At 41.4% G+C, this 21,071-nt stretch overlaps 2 protein-coding genes across 2 annotated transcripts in view; both read left to right on the top strand.

The window, feature by feature from the left end:
* The window catches only part of LOC145414150 (uncharacterized), a 49,813-nt gene extending 45,332 nt beyond the window's left edge, over nt 1–4,481 (top strand). Inside the window, exons 5-7 of the mRNA XM_080283717.1 lie at nt 2–115; nt 941–1,087; nt 1,897–4,481. Of these exons, the coding sequence (XP_080139843.1) occupies nt 2–115; nt 941–1,087; nt 1,897–4,347 (2,712 nt within the window). The 3' untranslated portion in view covers nt 4,348–4,481. The remainder of the gene's footprint in view (nt 1; nt 116–940; nt 1,088–1,896) is intronic.
* A 3,295-nt stretch (nt 4,482–7,776) lies between these two features.
* cass (apoptosis inhibitor cassowary) lies at nt 7,777–19,890 on the top strand. Its single transcript, XM_080283880.1, has 10 exons — nt 7,777–7,893; nt 10,391–10,552; nt 11,522–11,687; nt 12,294–12,457; nt 13,056–13,256; nt 13,978–14,166; nt 14,416–14,588; nt 15,563–15,743; nt 16,512–16,692; nt 18,973–19,890. Exons 1-10 carry the CDS (start codon nt 7,825–7,827, stop codon nt 19,095–19,097), a joined length of 1,611 nt encoding a protein of 536 aa, XP_080140006.1. The 5' UTR covers nt 7,777–7,824; the 3' UTR covers nt 19,098–19,890.
* Nucleotides 19,891–21,071: the final 1,181 nt, after the last annotated feature.

Raw genomic sequence — 21,071 nt, 5'->3', positions numbered from 1 at the left:
GTCGCAGTACAAGTCGTTGTTGGTGTCGGATCGCACTACTGCTGAGGAGGTGGTTCAACTGCTGCTTAACTGCTACAACAGGCGGGACAACAGGCATTACTACGCCATACACGAGGTTAGTTAGGTACACGGCATCACGGACAAGGGGGTTATCCCTAGTGTCTCTTTATCTGTATCACCTCATTGTAAATATATATCTCTTATCTGTTCCTGTGACATCATCTGCAGGACTGGACCTTCTTCATGGAGGGAGAGTAAAAGACAAAATAAACCTTTCTCCATGCTGACAAAGTACAAAAAGGGAAGCGGTGTGTGGAGGACGATTGATGCCTGCGAAAGTGGAAGTGTTTATTTATGTTTATGTGTGTCAAAGTCAGGGCTCGACATGCCGGGGGTGTGGGGGGTCTAACTCCCTCAGATACAGAGTAGACTACATGTTGACCAACGGATATGGACTAGCCTATACAGGAGGACTCACCGCGGGTCATGAAAAGACTCCCTCAGATAAGCTGTGTTCTGTATGCTAAGGATGGGTACTTTTATTTCACCTATATGATCAGTCAGAAAGTGAATAAAAACCGTATGCGGGCGTATGTAAGGCCATACCAATACAACTAGCACTGCCAGTAGCATACATACTTCCAGGTAAACAGATAAACAGTACTTGAATCAGTTAACGTTTCCTCAATACAGCAGTGGCGCTGTGTAAGTTCAGTTTTTAATAATCCTACCAGAGCCGACGTTACTGATAAGATATACAATTGAAAGCTAGTTAAAGGGGTAGATAGACGACTAGGTGGATAGTTTGATAATGAGAGAATTTTATTACTCAGATACAACAGATTATAATGAGAGAACTTTAATAATCGATACAGCAGGTTAGTATATGAATGATTAAATAAAAAATTGTACAGGTATATAATGAGGTGACTTTTCCCAGGTTCGGCGGAGTCCGGAATTCAGCGACCGAATGATCCCGCCGGAAGAGACATTGCTGAACGTGAAGGCGATGTGGCCGAGAGACAGGGAGTCCGAGTATGTGTTTGTCCTCAGGCGTAATATGTCACAGGCGCTCTCTCTCAGGAAGGTAAAGCACCTCTGTTTTGTATTTTGCAAAGTTCTGTACGCTGTAGTTCTTGCACCTTATCTTGGCCTAGAATTTCACCCATTTTGTAAGTTGTTTTACATAGTGGCAGAAGGCAATGCTACTCTGCTTCCTTCCCATAGCACCTCCTCGTGACTAGCACCGAATTCTAGTATTACTATTACAGCTCTGCGTCCATGATGGAGAGATGGCAGTTTTGGCCAAGTTAGAGGGAAAAAGAGTCAAGTATTAAAGGCACATTCACCGCTCAGGCGGATATGAGCGGTAGTTTATGATTCTATGCCATTTTATATCATGGAGAAAGAGAGAGAGAGAATAAATCCCTCGAGTCTGCATTATTTTCATGTCATTATATTGTGAGTCATTTTAATGCATAATTCTTAAGTCCTGTAGCAAGATATAGTTTTTTACGATTTGGAGGACTATTTTTTTAAGGTCTAAGGTTTGTAATAATGATCACTTTGGTCTACGATGCGTCATTTTAGATTTCTTGATATACAGCAGAGTGTAGTGTGATGAATTGAGTGAGAGACCAACTAGGAGAGTGTGATGAGTGAAGTGGAGAAGAGGGAGACCGGGGAGGAGATGGAAGGGTGGGGTGGAGAGGTTTAGGAATGAAGGTTTTGTAGGTTGGGAAGAGGACAGCTTGATGACAGAGGACAGGGCAACGTGGAGGCTATCTGTTCGTGACCACCTTCTCCGGGATTAAGGCGTCTGGGTGTCAGTAGGTAGATAGATAGATAATAGATAGAGAAATAAATCGATTTATTTGATTGACGTCCTTTTTGCAGCTTTCCCTGAGGACGTTTGAAGCACAGAGAGAGAGTGCACAGTCGAACACGTCATCTAAACCCTGCCACGACCCGCCTCACCCTGCCTCATCCCAGTCCGCCTTGGTGCATCACACTCTACCCCGCCCCGTCCCGTCCCAGGTTGCTGTGTCCCAGTCCGCCCCGACGCACCACACCCTGCCACATCATGTCACATCCCAGCTTGTTTCTAAGCATTCTGCTCCTTACCAGTCTGCCATCTCATACCCTACACCATCCCAGCCCCTTCCAAACCACCCTGCCTCTAATCACTCTCTCCCGAATCACCTTGCCGTAAACTATCATGCCCCGAATCACCCTGCGCCAAACTACTGTCCCCCTAACCACGTTGCCCAAATTCACCCTGTCCCTAACTACCCAGCTCCAAATCACCCTGCCCCACCCCATTCATTCCCTCCCCAGTCTGCCCCATCCTATCCCAGTGCACCTCAGACTGTCCCACCTAATCTCGCTCCATCTTATCCAGTCACAAGACACGCCGCCCCGTCCCAAAGTGCCGTACCCCACACCGCCCCTCCCTATTCTGGACCCCCACAGTCTCTTCCTACCTATCCCACCGCGTCTGACACTGCCACCTCACACAGTATCTCGGCTAACCCGTGTCCACCTCCACCCCAGGCTGTTCCACCCAGTCCTGTCACTCAGTCGTACAGTAATCCACCCAGTTCAGCCCCACCCTTCAATGTTCCACCCATTCCCATCCCAGCCTGCTATGTTCCACCCAACCCTGCCCGTCCCTACAACGTTCCACCCAACCCTGCCCCTCCCTACAACGTTCCACCCAACCCTGTCCCTCCCTACAACGCTCCACCCAACCCTGCCTCTCCCTACAACGCTCCACCCAACCCTACCCCTCCCTACAATGCTCCACCCAACCATGCACCATCATACAGTGCTCAATCCAGTTCAGCCATATCGTATAATGTTCCACCCAACCCCGCTTCGTCCTACAACGCTCCACCCAACCCTGCCCCATCGCACAACACTCCACTTAATCCAGCTCCACCCTACAGTGCACCACCCAACCCTGTCTCGTCCCAGATTGTTCCACCTAGTACAACGTCTTTTCCTAATGTTCATCACCCACTTCAGTCCTATCCACCCCACTCCGCCATTCCACCACCCCGACCACCACCGCCTGTGCTGGTGGAAGAGGCAGTGATTGACTGTACGGATGTGATGCCAAGGATGACGGCGCTAAACTGGAACAACCCACCTGCCTCCTGCCCCTCCGCACCTGAAGTTAGAGGTGCCACGAAGTCGTCTTTCTTCCCATCTCAGAGGAGAGGCAGTAATCCTTCGCACTTTCCCTCTGCTCATGAGATTAGGGGCTCGAGTTACTCATACCATCCCACAACGGCTGATTCAAGAGACACCTGTAGTCCTCTGTACTGTAATCCTGCTAACTCTGCCAAGGCAACGTCTACTTCATGTTCACTCTCTGCTGAAACAAGGACCACTGCCACCCTCTCTTGTTTACCTCCTGCATCGTCCACGGCCTTATTGCTGGCCTGCCACACCACCACCTCTGATGCCAAACCCTCCTCTACCTCCTCTGAAATGAAGAATTCTGTCACAACTGTTGAAGTTCATAATCCAATTGATGCTGAAGTTCAGAGTCCCTCATATACTGCAAAACTCCAGGGTTCATCTCTCCCTGATGAGTCAAGTTCTACCAGCCTTTTCTTCCCCTCATCGGCTACGTTTCAAAATTCCTCAAACACTGAACTTCCAAATCCTCCCTCCTCCCACTGTCCGGACACTGCTGAAGTCTTCTCCAGCAAGACCCCAGCTAGTGACCTCCTGAACTCCCATGACCCTTCCCTCAGCTCAGACTCCTCCCCTATCTCCCTGGCTGCTCCGAACACCAAAGACTCCGCCACTAATACGGAGACTAAGACTTGGTCGAATACGAGCACTCAGACGTTGGTGTCCAAGCAGCTGGCCAGGCAGATGCAAGGTAAACAGAGAGCAGAGACAAATGTTCCCTCCTCAAAAGAGCCGGAGACAGCTGTTCCATCCTTGCAACAGTTGCATGTAGGTATTTTGCAGGAAAAGAAAATAGATGCTGCACCTATACAAGATTCTAAAACAGGTACCATGCCGTTTCAAGAGTTGAAAACCAGTACTAGTTCATATCAGGATATTAGAGCAGGTGTTTTGAAAGAGTTGAAGGCAGGTATGAAGAGAGGAGTGGTGGGTGGTCATTTGGCAGGGGGAAAGACAGATGCTGAGTCCCACACGTCTGTTCTCTCCACACCTGTCCTGCCAAAGCACACCCTCACCATACCTGCAACCTCCACACCTGCGCAGTCAGCAACAGAGCAACACACACCGGCCTGCAACACATTATCTCTAGGCAGCAGAACACACACCTGTAAACACAACAGTCAGCACTGTTTCTACATCTGAGGTGGGAGGTAGTTTTGTGTAAAATGTAGTAGTGTAGTGTAAATATGTTATTAGAATGACTCGAATGTGAAGAAGCAGCAGATCGTGAGTGAAGTAGATGACGTAAGAATATGCTGCTGGACGGATTTGGGTAGAATGAAAGTTTGCAGTTCAACCAGAATAATGTTACAAGGATATTAATGCCATGAATTTTGTTTTCATCACTTTATTATTACCAATTTTATTTGTTGGATGATGGATGGATGGATTAGTTTCATGTTTTATTTATCTCTGCCGTGGTTGACCTGTCAGGCAAGAGCTAGGTCAGTAGTATAGTGTAATTTGAGTGAGTAGTGTTGTGTAGATAGACTTTGTGTATAATATAGTGTACAGTACTTAGTTTTCCAGGGATCACGGTAGTACATTAATACAGTAACGCCTACTTAATGTACTTAACAGGGCATATACACTGTTCCCAGCCCAAAGAAATAATGTTAACTTGTTTTCGTATTTATCGTATCGTAAGGCAGTAATGGTCTGTGTATTTTGTTGAGTGAGGGGGGAGTCTGAAAAAAAGAATATCGTTACTTTCGTTGTGCTTTGTATGTGGAAACGAGATAAAGAATTTTGAGATGCTGTACTGCAAGTCCTGTATCATTAACTATTGTATATTAATAAGTCCCCATTTAAAGTAACATCAACAGTCGAAATTACAAGTTCCTGGAAAGTATCAAACGCACTAGATTACAAGGAAAGTATGGTTAAAAAATATATATATATAGTTTCGTGGGTGATGATATTCTTTTCTAGACTGTACATAAGCCATCATTAATAATAATATAGAAGAAATAGTCAGCAATGTATGGGAGGGGAATTCTGTACAATCTTAGCTAATTTTTAGTCTTAATAATTTACCAAACAATATTATAGATATTTTTATACTAGCTCTTGTTGGTAACTAGTGCAGCTGATCATACCAAATTTGTATAGAGATTGCTTTCACGGCTGCTGTCTCGTAACGGTGGACACGGAAGCTCATTTTGACTTTCGCTGTAGATATTTAAAATGAGAAGTGTGGTTTTTGCAGTGTGAGGGAGAGTTGAAGAGAGTGGAGCAGTTATTGTGTATCGTTATAATAATTTTCCTGCTTTAATTCATCCTATTGTACCATATTTTTATTTCATTTCTCCCGTTAATATTATCTTGCGTTTATCTTCTTGTGCTCTCTTTCGTACTGCATTATCTTCATGTGCTCTGTCTTTTTTATTGCGTTATCATCTTGTGCCTTTTCTTTCATATTGTTCACGTACTTTTCTCTTCAATAGTTGCTTACGTTTCCAGTCTGTTCTATTAATTTTTTGACAGTGTATATATGTATAGTTCAGCGTGGTAAGAGGTCAAGCTTTAAATTTCTGTTGATTGAAATGAACTCTTTGTAAAAACGGTGAATATATAGTAGAATTTCGTTATCCTTTCATTCACCTCACATTTACGCTCCTTAACTGGTATCAAGGACTGCACAAACGCACTTACGATCTTATTTCATGTCGTAACTCAGGTTTTGATATGCAGGAGGGACAAAGGCTGTAGAATTTTCCCTTTTGTCCTGTTCTTCATAAATAAATCTTAAGTTACGACACGAAAACTGCAGCAGGTTGTAACTGTTTTCTGCACGAAGATCAAGGTAAAAAGTGTAAATCTTCCCTTGTCTAGTTCTTCCTGTAAAACCACATAACTTACGGCAGAGAATCGATCGGAAATATGTCTGAGAATCCCACCCCTGGTACTGTCTTGGAGAGTTAACAGAATATGAGTGTATATTTTGGAGGGAAAACAATGCGAGGATAATCTATAAATAAAATGTGCCTATGGTTGTCAGAGGGGTAGAACCAACATTGCGTGGGCTTGAGAGGTGAGGGAAAATTATGCGAGGCTAATCTATAAATAATACAAAATATAATTATATGGTTGTAAGTGAGGTAGAAGCAGCATTACTTGGGCTTGAGAGGTGAGGGAATTAATGTGTGGCCCATTAATTCCGCTGGGGATGCTGTTGATATTTCCCTCTCTTGTTTTTCGTGCAGTTTGTTTCCTACCCTACCTCACCCTTATTCTTAACCTGGGTGGAAGAGAGAGGTTAGGATGATGATGTTATACAGGTAAGGAAAGTGTATAATGAAACTGTATGTTGTGAGGACACTGTAGTTTTGGTCCTTCTGCGGAGAGAGAATGAGCGTACCTTGGGATGAGGGTGCAGGAGAAGGAGATAGTGGAGGGACGGAGGAAGAGATGAAAGGGTATAGGGAGGTACATTTTGTGTGTGTGTGTGTGTGAGAGAGAGAGAGAGAGAGAGAGAAAGCTCATGGCTAGTTGAATGGAGCACTCACTTTCTATGCTGAACCCCATGTAGTAACTCTCAGCAGTTATGATGCCATGAAAAAATAGGAAGACTCTTTTCTTTTTCTGTGTTATTTTGTGTGTGTGTGTGTGTGTGTGCTCTAACTTACCCCCAGGAACCGCCCCAACATTCAGCATATAAGCACTTGAAAAGGAACAGTGAGACTGAAGAGTGGCAGAGGGCAACAACAGTGGCGGTGTGAAAGTGGCATGTTGAGAAGTTCCTGCTCGCAGTGGGATTTGAATATGTGGTCCGACCTTTGTAACTCTCAAACAGCTAATGGGGACCAACAGAGAGATAAGGCAAGCGCCAAAAAGCAGGTAAGTAGGGACTTGGTACCTGAGTTAACCTTTAAACTTTGTTTTCGTATATTCCCTATTCATAAAAAAAAAAAAAAAAAAAAAAAAAATCGAGGTATTGTACGTTGTCCATAGATTCTTCCTTTTTGAGGATCCTGGAAGAGCACCTGTCTTGTATTAATATTCTACACTTACAACAATAAATGTTTGTCAATCAGTACTTCCTCCATAGCCTTTCATGATAGTTTCATAGTAACTTCGCTCCCATCTCGATATTATTTCTCATGTACTACCACAGAGAATAGCTATCATTCTCGATGAATTAGAGCGCTTTTCTTTTATTGGCTGATCTCAACTATGAAGTATTTAGTGTACAATAAACTGCACGGAAACTGTGTTCGTTGGAATGCGTGTGACTTCGGTTTACTTGCCACTAAGTGCATGAATGATGTACGTGAATATGCGTTGTTGATAACTTACATGCCATCTAGTACTCTGAAAAAACTTTTTATGCAAACATTGATAGTTATAATTCGATGAAACGAATGAATTAAGCAAATCATACAAAGTAGAAGATTCTGTACTGTCTTTGTGCATTTGAGACTTTTTTTTCAAGAGTTATAAATTTTGTGTAAAATAATTTATTATATATTTTCTGAGCTATAGTAAGAAGTTTTGAAATATAGAACAAGGAGAAAATCGTATGGTCATAATCTGTCCCCAGAACAGGATCCGCTATCTTGTGGCAGTGGTGTGGCGGTGCGGCGTCTGTTGTGAGTCCTGAAGGTTTAACTCTAAAAAATGGCTACCATTGAGAGACTGTACGCGCTTTATAACGTCATAGCAGACGCTAAAGATAAAGCAGGCGAGGTAGGCCCATAAGTGATTCTGTTTTTATTGCTTGCTAAATGTGTATATATAGAGAAAGCAATGGCGGGCTTGGGAACCACGTCAACAGACATTATTGGCGATGTTTTCGGGCAGATCGATAATTGGTTGGCCAGTGATTTATGGGTAGTTAATTAGTATAGTTGCTGTAGTATTTGTTAATATTGTTCAGTCAGTAAATAGTTTATGGTGTTGATTGTCAGTATGTGTAACCTTTGTAGGCCTAAACCATCCTAAGTGGTTGCACCTGTTATTGACACGAATAGGAGCATGTATTGGCACTAGATACACTGTTGGGTAAATATTCCATTGATGCCGCACATTTGAATATCAAGTGCAGTTTATTGTGGAATCTTATAAAATTGTTAGTGAAAAATTGACAGTTGGCAGAGTTAGCCTGTGAATAGGCTGTTGATAACTATTTTTTTTAAAGTGAAGATCATTTAGTTTCCAGTATATAAAATGACATTTACAGTATTTAATTATTACTGTTTTTATGTGCTGCAAATTCATAGGTGTGGTCATTTCAGTTTATTTATTTTTACCATATTTGTCTAACAGCAGAATTATTGGTATTCTTGTAGCCGATAATCGATCCAGTTGTTTATGGGTGTTCTCTAGTTATGTATCATCAGTGCAAGCACCAGTTCTGCTGTGAAATACGTCAAAAATCATTAATAAGGGAAATATAACATTATTTAGCCAGTTGGCAGCCAGCATGTCATGTGCTTTGCTTTACCCAGTCACTGACTCAGTTTCACCATGACCTGTGTGAATAGTAGGAGCTGCCCCATTCCTACTCCTTTAAAGGAATGTGAAGACAAGTATTAAGGTAAAGTTGGATTTTTTCTTTTTTTTTTAATGGGGATTATGTGGAAGGTTAGGTTAACTGGGGTCAGGGTAGTGCCTAAAATTGGCTTGTAGTTCACTCATATCAGGGTGGATGGCATATGTATGCAGTATAAAACTCGGGTAATTTTCAACGGAACTGAAGTTAAAAATTGAACCAATAACATACTGTACAATTAAGGGGGGGAGGGAGAGACATTGAAATTTCATGTCTAGGTTGAAAGTAGAAAATTACAGAATTATCAGTAAAATTATCATGAAATACTGGTATAGATGAAGTCATACTGTACTGTATATTCTTTTTGCTGTCTCACAATTTTACTCACCTTTGCGAACCAGATGGGTCAGTACCAGGTATAGCATTATGTAATATGCTATTTTGTGACCAATGCTGATGCTAGCAAGCTTGCTGGTCTTTATAAATGATATGAAACAATGTTGTCCCTTCATTGTGGATGACCTTTGTAACAACTGAAATTGTTCGGAGGAAGTAAAAGTAAACTGTATAATGAAGTGATTGGTGGCAAAGAAAGGTGAGTGAAAACCAGAAAATAACCTGACAAATTGTAGTAAATTGATATAGAAGAAATTATGGTAACATCTGAACAAAGTACCATATTGGAGATCATATGAGGCATTCCGAGCCAGAGGGGCGATCGTGCATTTTGCTCATTTTCAGTAATTTAGATGTTAAACTTTGACGTGGCTAATTATACAGAGGTAAAATTATATTTATATGCATTTTATTGTTTAGCTTGAAAGTGCTAGCCACGACGATTAGAATGGTGGTAAACAAGACATGTTTAAGCATATAACAGTTTGGTAATGTCAAAGAAAATAAGCAAAATGCACGGTCGCCCCTCTGGCTCGGAGCGCCTCATATTTACAAGCCATGCAGTCTTAAGTTATGAAAGTAGAAGGTATTAGGCAAGTGTTATAGTTATTAAAGCATGAAAATTTGAACTAATTTTTCAATTATCTGAATTGCTTACTGTATGAAGACCATTAGGTGACCATGGCTGATAACATGCAGGCATGTTGGAGTCTTTATATGTGAATGAATGAGCAAACAGTACATAAAAATACAGAGTTTGCAGCAGTTTTGTTGATACTGTACTGACTCATGAAAAACAGTATGGAAGTATGAAGAAAGTTCCAGTATATAAAGTTTATTGGAGTACAGTACTGTACTGCTGATTTTAAGAAAATGAGAAATTTTGTACATTGGTACAGATATAGACATTAAGCCACTCATATGGACCTAATCTTTGGATTCATCGGTTCTGACCTTTGCATCCTCTGCTCCTGAGTGTTCTTGCACTGGTCATATGCTTGACAGCTTATAATAGGTTACTTTCTGGTAATTGCTACAAGAGCTGTAGACAGTCTCCTGCCTTTAAATTTCTGAATAGGGTAAGCTACCTTGGTCTTCTAGGCTCTGGAGGGGGTAAAACGGGATACGGTAGTGGTCATGTATTGGCAGTTGTTTATTCGCAGTCACAGTGCAGTTTATTGACCTCATCCTTAGTTTTAATCTCCTGCAGCCATGTGTTTTGCTGTCTTTTTTATTATGTATATCAGTTCCATGCATTACTGAATCTGTGGTCTGACTCCCCTGATTCTTTTCCAGCATGAGGCAGAATTCACAGAGATCCTTACCGGCGTGAAGGGAGGGGCTGGGGAGCGGCGCCTCACCTCCCAGTTCATTGCTCGCTTCTTCCAGCACTTCCCTGCCCAGCAAGAGCAAGCACTCAATGCTCTGTTTGACCTCTGTGAAGATGAGGATGTTGCGGTAAGTCACCAACCAGCGCTGTAGGAGTTAGCCTTTTCAGTCCAACACTAATCAGGGCTCTTGTTTGGCGAGCCACAGCTTGCAAATGCGAGTATTTTTTCCCTTTGGCGAACAGATTTTACATGAAAGTCGTCTTTTAGCGAGGAGAAAATACATCCACTTCAAAACCCAGTAAACTACAGAATAAGTAAATGTCACTTAAATGAACAAAAAAGCACATTGTGATCGATTATTAAGTCTTTCCTTGTCACCATTGTGAATGTTTAAAACCTCATTATATGATTCTGATCATCACAATATGTAAATAAATATATTTCTTGTTCGTAAAATATTTCGGCTCTTAGTCAGTTTGGCTACTAAAAATTTATTTGGCTCGTAAATCTGAAACATCAGGAGCCAAGTGGCTCGCAACCATCGGCATTTAGCAAGAGCCCTGGTAGTTCATATTTTATTCTCACTTTCACCAGATGCTTTTGTAAAGCTTATGATAGTTTTGAACTGGAGGGGTTAGATATGGTCTTTGTTAACCCCTTCAGTTCATGGTGTCACTCCTAAAGAGAATCAAGTTGTTTTGGAGATACCAAGAAGCAACTTAACAGTATGGTAGCTACATTATAAGTTTGAAGGAGATAAAAGCACATAGCCTTTGACTGAGGACTGAGCTTATTTCAAAGCAGATTTTCCACGTGAATTATAAGCGACTTTAAGTAAAATTTGTTGTTATTTATTATTTAGAAAAGAAGTACTTTTACCGTATCTGTATAGTTCTTGTTATTACTTAACTACAGTGCCAGGCCCAGCAGATATACAGTACTGAAATGTGAATGCAGCATGGTTGTTTTTAATAGATATTGAACCTTCATTCCCTTGGGCAGTTACGTCTCAAAGGGGATGTTAGGTGATTAGCTGTTCCTGTTACTACGTTATAATGGCTATAGGATACTGTAACTTATCTTTTCTTGATATCAGATACGAAAGCAAGCCATCAAGGATCTTCCAAGCCTGTGCAAGGAGCGGCCTGAGCTGGTGGCCAAAGTAGCAGACATCCTGGCCCAGCTGCTGCAGATGGAAGATGCCAGTGAGGTGGCCATGGTACACAGCTCACTTGTCACACTGCTCAAGACCGACGCTAAGGGTGGGTTTCATATCCCTCTTTAGCCAGGTCTCATAATCCCATTTGGGGTGATTGCGAACATTCACCCACATCACTCTGTCCCTCCTCTATTCCACACCATTCTCTACTGTCTTCAACTCATCCTAGGTCTCCCTTTCCTCCTCTTTCTCTCCACCACTTATAAACTCACAATCAGTCATGCTCTCCATTTTCTCCATGTGACCCACCATTTCAGGGTACTGACATTTTCCAGGATATCACTACATATCCCCCCCTCCCAGGAAAAAAAAAAGAAAAAAAGTGGACATAATAACAAAAAATTCATTTTTTTTCATTCATTGCCAGACGCCATGTATCCCAAACGGGGTGACCAAGGGCTTAGAGTTAATTGTTTTACAGGGAGGGGCACTAATCCTCCACCAACCCCACACACGTAGGGAGAACGTTATGCCAACAGCATCTGGTGTTCCCAGGTGGTCACCCATCCAAGTACTAACCAGACCCAACGTAACAAAAAATAACACTTGAAAATGTGACATATAATGTGGCCTTACTATTGTATTTATGAAAACTCCCAGTGCCACTCAGAATACAACCCCAACTCTGAGCCATTCTCCATTTTAACAGGAACCCTGACAGGGTTGTTCTACCAAATGGAGCACAGTGAGGATGAGCTGGTGAGGGAGAGGTGTATTAAGTTCCTCCACAGCAAGGTGAAGTCTCTGGGGCCGCAGGTGTTCACCACTGAAGTAGAGAATCTCATACTCGCAGAAGCCAAGAAGGTTCTGCAGGTTAGTCTTGTTGTTGTTGTTACCCTTATCCTTTTTACCTCTACCAGCAAATTTGTTGGAGGTTATGTATTCACTTTGTTTGTTTGTCCACATGATATCTCCAAAAGTTTTTAGTGAGTTTCAATGAAATTTTCTGGAAGGGTGGGCCATGGGCCAAGAAAAGATTGATTAAATTTGGGGATGGATCTGGGTCCGTCATTGGCAGAGGTATGCACTCTTTGAGTGCTTTTTAGTTTCTTAATTTGTGGTGTAGATTCCTTTGTTGTGTTTCTAGTGTTCAGCATTAGGCCATGAGCATGTCTTCATTGAACACATCTGGAGGTAGTAAGGATCACCCACAAAAAGACATCATTGGACTGGCAGGATGAAATATCTGAAGGTCGCATTGGAGTGTGAGGAAAGACATGTGTTACGGTATTTTGAAAACTTGCATAGTAAGTGAACAGATGAATGGCACATTTCATTTAGCATTCTCATGATAGCTATGGTACTCTTTCTTGTCTGTTTCATTGAGTAGTTTCCTAATTCTATCCATTCCATGTGATGGATGTGGCTACAGGGTGGTGATGATGATGATATTGATATTCTGTTCCTCTAGGTTGCCTCCTCAGAAGATGAGTTTACCTACATGATGGGGATCCTGCGAGAACTGAAAGTGTGCCAGTCAGTCAAGGGTTACCAGGGACTGGTTGACCTGGTGTCTGAACAAATTAATCTTAGCCAACCCCTGGACACAACAGACATGGAGAGTGTCCATCGGGTGGCGTCTTGTACCAAACAGGCCCTCCCTTACTTCTCGGTGAGTCTTCGGCTTGTATCTATAGTTGCGTCACAGATACACAACATCTCTGCCACAGAGCTGTATTTTGCACCTTGTGCCTTATTATTCTCTTGTCTGCAGTTCTTATAATTTTTTGTGTTAACATAGAGTGTATTGATAGCATAGAAGGTGATAGAGAGGTTTAATGTACAAATAAAAATGACAGGAAGGAGTTTTGAAATCTCCAAATCCACGTAGAATTTGACCATTGAGGCCTACTGGATTAACAGGAAAGATTTTGAGGAAGAGGTTAAATGAATATAATGATAAAGTTCTTTAACAGACATTTACTTGCTTTATAGGGAATTTGACAAAAGATGTTATGATTGTAGTCATTTGGTTCTTTTAATAATATTACTGACACATGACTCAAATAGATTTGTTCATTGGACAGCTCCCTGTGAAACTGGTTGAATGCATGTGTTCTCTTTGTATAAATACAGTAGACTACTCTGTTTACAGTCAAAGTCTTTATTATATTAGGTTGAGAGTTATGTTGTGGACAGAAAAGGAAAATCAGACTGGCACATTAGGTATTAATGGGTACGGTATCTCAGCACCTTTGGGGTGGGTGTGAGTTATTGAGTATTGATGGGTTTGGAATGAATGGAAAGCATACTTATTTCTTACCAAACTTGCTATGTATTGTTTACTACACTCCTGTAATTTCTGTGGTAACCTTTTCTTGCTGTTCCCCCAGTCACAAGTGCGGTCAACACAGTTTGTGGAATACATATTTCGTGAAGTGGTGCCGATATTAGACCAGCTTGAGGCAGCTGGTGGCACACTCCTCCTAGACTTCCTCAAGATCATCGCTGAGTTGGTGCCACATGCTGGACAGATAGAAGACATCCCAGGGAAAGTCACTTCCATTTATGACAAACTTCTGGTGAGTTCATCCAGCAAGGATTGCTGTGGTTCAGGCTTACTGTAGCTTAATAAGCTTATAAGAGTTATTAGGTACTGTATATAGTAACTAATTCAGGATGCCAGTATGGCACTGAGTTGTTTGAAAGTTGAGCATGTTCTTGATGCATTGTACGTTTTCTTGATTTATGAAGCAGGTATTTACAATAGGAAGTTTAGTTACAAGCACTTATAATTAACATAAAGAGTACCTCCCCCCCCCCCCCCACAGGAAGTAATGCCACTGCCACCCGAGGGAGATGCTGCCACGGAGGCACTGGAGGGTGGAGTGAGTCTGGAGTTCTCTCGTGTGGAGTGTCTTTTGTACACTTTCCACCAGCTGGCCAAACATCACACAGAGTTCCTCACAGCTGATGCTGCCAGGCTTAAGGACTTCAGAATCAGGTAGGACCAACATTCTCATACTATTGGTAGACTTGTTTGGTAACTACTAAGACCCTCCTTAACCCTCTCATGGTCAGGACGACTCTAGTATTCTATTTCAATAAGGGCCAGACAATTTAATTCCACTGATATTGAGTCACAGGAGCTGTGACATTTTTTTCTGTTTCAAGATGGGATTCAGTAGGATCAAGAATTATGGAAATATGAAAGTGGGAGAGCTATCAACAGCATACTGAATGAAGTGGGCTGTAATCATTCACTCAATCAAGCCCCTGGAACCATGGTTCCACCTCACAATCCTAACTGCACTTTCATGAAGGCCTTGATAAGAAACAGAGGCTTGAATGTTGCAGCTGCACTAGGCTTACATGAAGGAGTGTTAGTACCAACTTTAACATCTGGTTGTGAGACTATGGTGTGGCATGAAAATGAAAGTCAAGAGTAAGAGCAGTGAAGCTGCTGTACACCAGGAAACCATTTACTATGGTTGGTGGTAACCATATAACCAAATTATGGTGCCTGGTGGTTTAGTGGGTAAGTAGGGCACTGCAAGTGGATTGAGCTGATGCATGTTTATATCCAAGGGTGGTTGGGGTTTATTGCTCACATAATGCCACTCAGGGATGAGTGGGGCTGGTCACTTTCAACTTAAATGTCAGGACCAACTTTCCTAGCCCCGGGCTTCTACGCTTCTCATGTGGCGACGTAGGGGGATGGATAGATATTCTTGATTTTCATCTTCCAGATAGCCATTCTCTTGTCCAGCTATAAACTCTTATTTATTCTTTTTTAAATTCTTACTTCCTCCAGGTGATTTTTTTCAGCTAAGGGGTGACATGTTGCAGTGAAGGAGATACTGATGACTAAATCTAACCCTTCTAGGTCCAGAAGTCTCACCCGATCTGAATAAAATTTGGAGACACCAAGAACACAAATTATATAATGTTAATAATAGAGAACTCTTCCTGCTGCAGACTCCAGTACTTTGCGCGAGTGTGCCAGGCGTATCAGAAGCGGCTGCGAGAGGCTCTGGCCAACAAGAAAGGGGAGGAACTCAAGACTGAAGAAAATAAGATCAAGCTTGTTGCACGAAAGACAACAAACAACATCAACATGCTCATCAAGGATCTTTTCCATCAGCCTCCATCCTATAAGGTACGGGAAGTCTATAGTGTATGTCACCTTTCACTTATATTTTTGGTGGGAATTCCATGGTACCTTAATTTTGTATTTTTAGTTTAAATCCTAGATGATTGCCAGTTTCATCATCCATCCATCCAGCATCCAATCCTACGTTGCCCCATGAGGAGCATAGGAGCTCGGGGCTAGACAAGTTGGTCCTGACATTAAAGATGAGGGTGAATAACACCTGTAAAACAGATTTGTTGGTTCCTGCAGTTTACAGCACCAAATGCATGGAAATAAAGTTGTTATACTATTGGAGCAATAACTGATGAAAGAAACTTACTGTTGTGATGAGTGTTGGTGAAATTTTTTTACATATTTTTTTTTGCTGTAGGTTTTGTATTGTGACACTGTAAGGGATTTTATTCATCTATATTCTTTTCTGATGTAGGTTTTGTGTTGTGACACCACTAGGGGTTTTATTCATCTATTGGCAATCCCTACTTATTAAAGGGTGAAACATTTTAAATTTTTACTGGTTTTGTCTGTTTAGGACTGTATTGCATGCTGGCCAGTACCAGTTTTTATTCAGTTATTGGAAATCCTTACCAGTGGAAAGAAAATAGTTGTGTCAGTTTTAAGCTGCTGATGCATTAACCCCAGTTTTCCCTTGCAGTTGTTGTGTGATTAACTTTGAAGTTGATTGAATTTTTGTCTGTCTTTGTTGATTAAAGACAGAAAATTTAAAAGTATTGGTGATGTGGTGACAATTGATATTTTATTTTTGACGGTTTTCAGGCAAGCATCACACTGTCATGGAAACCAGCAACAACGGAAAATGGCAAGAGCGTTGCTAATGGAACTGAGAAACGCCACACCCCTATCACGTTCGACAGCACGAGCCCCAAGGCACAGAAAACAGAACGTCAGATTTACGCCCCCCCGCGAGACAAGTACAGCCAGCGAGCAGGCCAGTATTGTGAGTATATATGGGGTTGAATGTATATTACTGGATTGCACCCTATGTCAGGCATCACAGTCTGCAGAATGTCTTTGTCCCATTGATAATATGAACAGACTTGGTTGTGGATGTTGCATTAGGTGTGACCAGCAACTGAACATTCTGATAGCTTGAATTGTGAGAGAAAGTGTTGCACGTTTGGGCTCAGGTGATTGTTACTGCTCTACAACCATTTGTGCCCAGGTAGTAATTACCGTGAGCCGGGGTGAATTCGGACACGGGGTGGTTTCGGACGAAATTTGCATAAAAAGATTAAATGCTACGCAGCTGCTAAACGAAGAAAGATATCGTATATATTTAAACGGGATAATGTTGCATAGGTTTTGTAAAATGTTATGTATAATTATCTTTTTAAAATATTATGTTCCACTGGTGAATATATTGTAAAAAAGACAATGCTATTTTTTGGTGAAAAAATGAATACGGGAAAACTTGGTCTGGTGTGAACGAATCATAACAAACCGCACGCTTATACACATTTAGAGGTTTACTTTAACGTCTAACTTGAAGATTGGAACAGAGAAAGGGTTAAAATCTGCATTTTAAATGTATGTAAACATGACATGAGTGAATGTGTACGCATTTTTGGGATTTAAAGGGGTAACTTCGGACAATGGATATTTAAAGGGTTGAGGTCAGACAGCATATCTAATTTGCTTTTTTTATATGTAATAAAACATATTTTGTACAATGTACACAGTCTGCATGCTTATCTTTGTTTTTGCTGCTAAGAAATATGATGTGAGAACACATATTATTTAAGTTACCATATGGTACGGTACCGGTATGATATCCTTATAGTTCGTCTCCACTCCCTCCTCTTGTTCCTCATTCCTAACTCCTGTTTCTCCTTCCCTGTTTCTCCTTCTCTCATTCCTTCCCAAGCTCCTTCACTCTTTAGCTCTTTCCTTCCCTATCTTCTGTTCCTCCATTCCAAGTTCCCTTTAATTAGGCATTTAAATAGCCGGCACGCTTTAAACCGTCCGGTCAGTCAGTCACAATCGTGCCTTTAACCTGCGCATAGCGTGAGAATGTACTACCTATAATGTATATGTATAATCAACTAAACTGGGGTTGTAAGTCAATGGAAAATTTATTTTTTCATCTATTTTTGCTATATATCACTACTATTTACTTGTAATTTTTCTGTATTTTTTTGTATTTTTTTCAGCAATTTTTTTAAAAGTCGCGCAGTGTCCGAAGACCCCCCAGAACTGTCCAAACATTCAGCTGAGCTACTAGGGGCCCATTTCAGTGCATTTCTAATGAGTGTCTGGGGTCACCCCAAGGCAGTCCGAAGTCTCCCCAGTCCGGGGTGACCTCGGACACCTATAAAATATTTTACTACGTCTAGATGGAGATACTGAGATTATCTGGCTGTTAGATACTTACAGGTTATTGGCTCACGTACGTATGTAATACTTAACATCAGTATTTTGGCCAAAATAAATTGTGTCAGGATGAAATAACCTTCAAAATCGTACGAAGTCACCCCGGTTCACGGTACTTTTGAATGATGGTAAACAGGGATTGGTTAGTGGTACTGATGGGTGGGTGGGTGTTGGTTGTTACTCGTTTGTCTTGATCCATCCAGTAAGGTGACATATTTTAATATACTCTTGCAGTGCTGCTAATAAGCTGTTTTATACATTTTTGGGCATGTTGAGAGGATGGAGGAGGATAGTTGGATGCAGAGGGTGAGAAATGTGAATGTCAGGGGTAGGGTTGTGAGAGGCAGACTGAAAAAGACCTGGGACGAGGTTATAGAGTTTGACCTCAGGGATAAGAGACTGAATAAGGAGGGTGCCAGAGATTGAACAGCATGGAGAGCTGCCATAGGGTGACCAGGGCTGATGCATGCAAGTGTGCTGGAGCCTGTAGAAATGTTAAAATGATCCATCATTGTGAATGGTTTAATATGGTAATAGTCAATCGCATATTTCCTTTTTTGAGGTGTAGAGACAGGTTCGGCTACTATTTAGGGTAGATGGCCAGCGTACCTTCTTTGTTAACATCATTTGATTAAAAAAACCCTAATCACCTCTCGGGAATTGAACTTTCACGTGTATAGGCTATATCAAGACCATCACTTCAGCTGGAGCATTCTAGCCACAAGACCTCCAGATGTGCAGGGCTTGTATTCATCATCATTATTATCATCTCAATCTCTTTTCTCATCCAAAGATTGGATGAGGTGTGGTTCCAGTGTTTAATAATTGCTGTCTTTCCTCCAAACAGCCAGTGGTAACTTCAGAGGCATGGGACGTGGGCGTGGGCGTGGCTTTGGCTTTGGGTCCAACCGAGGGGGCATGTTCAGAGGTGGCTTCAGAGGGAGACGCGGTGGCTTCAGGGGCGGCTACTGAATGGACAAGTACACACACAACACAGGACCAACACGTTGGGGAAGAAGGTTGACCGGTACAGTAAAATACTTCAAAGAAACATTGGGAATAAGCTGCATAATGAATCAGAGATGTGCGGAAGGAAACCACATATTGGTTGCAAGAGTGTTGATTTGTGTTGTAAAGCTGGAGATTGATTCTGTGTTTTGCTCTGTTGTGAAAGAAAGAACAGTGCATGCTTTGATAAACATGCAGTGTTAGGGAGATGTCAGATTTAGTACCTCGAGAAACTGGGGAGTAGATAACGCTGCTCAGAAAAACAAGAACATTCAGGTGTCATATTTGGTAGAGTAATTGGTATTGGCATCAATATTGAAGCTGTTGGACCGGTTAGTGATTTCAGTATGCAGTAAACTGGGAAAAGAAAAACTTGGAGGGATAGCCTGGCAAAGTGGGAAATACAATTGCTTGCAGTGTTTTTATATCATGAATACTGAGAGGCTGACTAGTTGTTGCTGTAAGTGTATTATGCAATTGTTAACTGTAAGGTATGTCAGTGTTCAGATGTTGAAATGTTAATCCATGAAGTAAGATGAATAGATTGCACAAGAAACAGATAAGAGCAAGGTATGCATGAGCAACTTATAAATCTTAAAGCTAGCCTGCTGTAGGTACCTGAGTACCCTGATTATATTGGTAGCATGGATTATATACTATGATGTGGTATTTTAGTGTTGACTTGTTCTCTGTTACTTATACACGAGGAGGAGAGAGCAGTAAGGTGAAGATAATGAGATCCAGTCATTTGATTGTATGTCGTAAAAATGCATAACAATGGACAGAATTACAATACTTGCAGTTCCCAGACTCAGATATTTTATTGAATTAAAATTATTTTGGATAATGGCTTAATATTGGTTATGCTATCAGTGGAGCCGCTTAAATTGTGGGTGAAATAACTAAATAGTTAAAATGACAGAAAACAGTACGGAATAATCAAAATATTAGCACATGTCAAGAGTTGGGACCATCTTTCATAACGATGCTTGCATTGCTGACTAAATGTAGCCTAGTTGTGTTTTAGTCAAAGTAAGGATTAGGAATTACATTGGATAAGGTAATATTTCTTTATGTATATAGTTATATGTAACCATGATTTGAAGTATCTTTCATTTGTTGTGAAATTTTAATGATCGGCCACACCAGTGGGAAGGCATCTTTGTTTTATGGCTTTCTTTGAACTAATTTTTACCTCGTAATTGCTGTCAGCTGCAGAAATAGTATATTGTGGCAGTCACTACAGATGAACAGGTTGTCCTCTGTGTCCAATTGTATTGTTGACTGTAGCTGTGTAAGTTGTAGGAATATGTCTTAAGGTAACATACTGCCCTTAGTGGACAAGTTTCATCTCCCTGGCTATCATACTTACTGTAGAAGATTTAAAGTCAGCTCTATAAGTTTGCCGGTTTTCTGTTATAAGTTTTGCTTGTTGGATAGACAGTACAAGATATGTTCCTTGGAGTACTTAGTGCCAATTTAAACTCATTTGGCAGCACATTTTGTATGATATAACCATTGTTTAGGTAAGGGAGTTGGTACTTGGTTTGTATAGTTTACATCAACTTGTTTTACATGTATATTGGCATTGTGTATATCCAGCTTACGGGAAAGTAGTGTGATGCCAAGCTGCGTGATAGTTACTTGTATTGAGTCTGTTTGAAGTTCCCCCAGTGGCATCTGCAGCTTATAACAGCTTCAGCATTGTTGCACATCGCTGAATATATAACTATGAAGCCCCAACAAGATTCCTCAGAATTAAGTACCTGTTCCCTGCTTCTGGTATAACTGCATCTCATCCAGTGAGGAAGAGTAGTGCAAGAAATTTTGAGAACCAACCGCATGAAGACTGCTATGAGATCCTCCCTTCGCCTCTGTATTTAGCTCGCCTCCTCACTCGAAGAACCCTCCTCCATCAAGACCAACCAGAGGACTGAG

This window comes from Coenobita brevimanus, chromosome 98, assembly GCF_032717465.1.
Source record: "Coenobita brevimanus isolate Jiangsu-jjx chromosome 98, ASM3271746v2, whole genome shotgun sequence".
Classification (NCBI taxonomy): Eukaryota; Metazoa; Arthropoda; class Malacostraca; order Decapoda; family Coenobitidae; genus Coenobita; species Coenobita brevimanus.
The sequence above is the reverse complement of the archived record's forward strand: the minus strand, read 5'-3'. Positions and strand labels throughout refer to the sequence as shown.

Bases quoted from the DNA above. Each gene is read 5' to 3' on its own strand.
- cass (XM_080283880.1), top strand. From the start codon at position 7,825: ATGGCTACCATTGAGAGACTGTACGCGCTTTATAACGTCATAGCAGAC. The intron at 10,553-11,521 runs GTAAGTCACCAA...TCTTGATATCAG, and splicing joins GTGAAGATGAGGATGTTGCG to ATACGAAAGCAAGCCATCAA. The intron at 12,458-13,055 runs GTTAGTCTTGTT...CTGTTCCTCTAG, and splicing joins AAGCCAAGAAGGTTCTGCAG to GTTGCCTCCTCAGAAGATGA.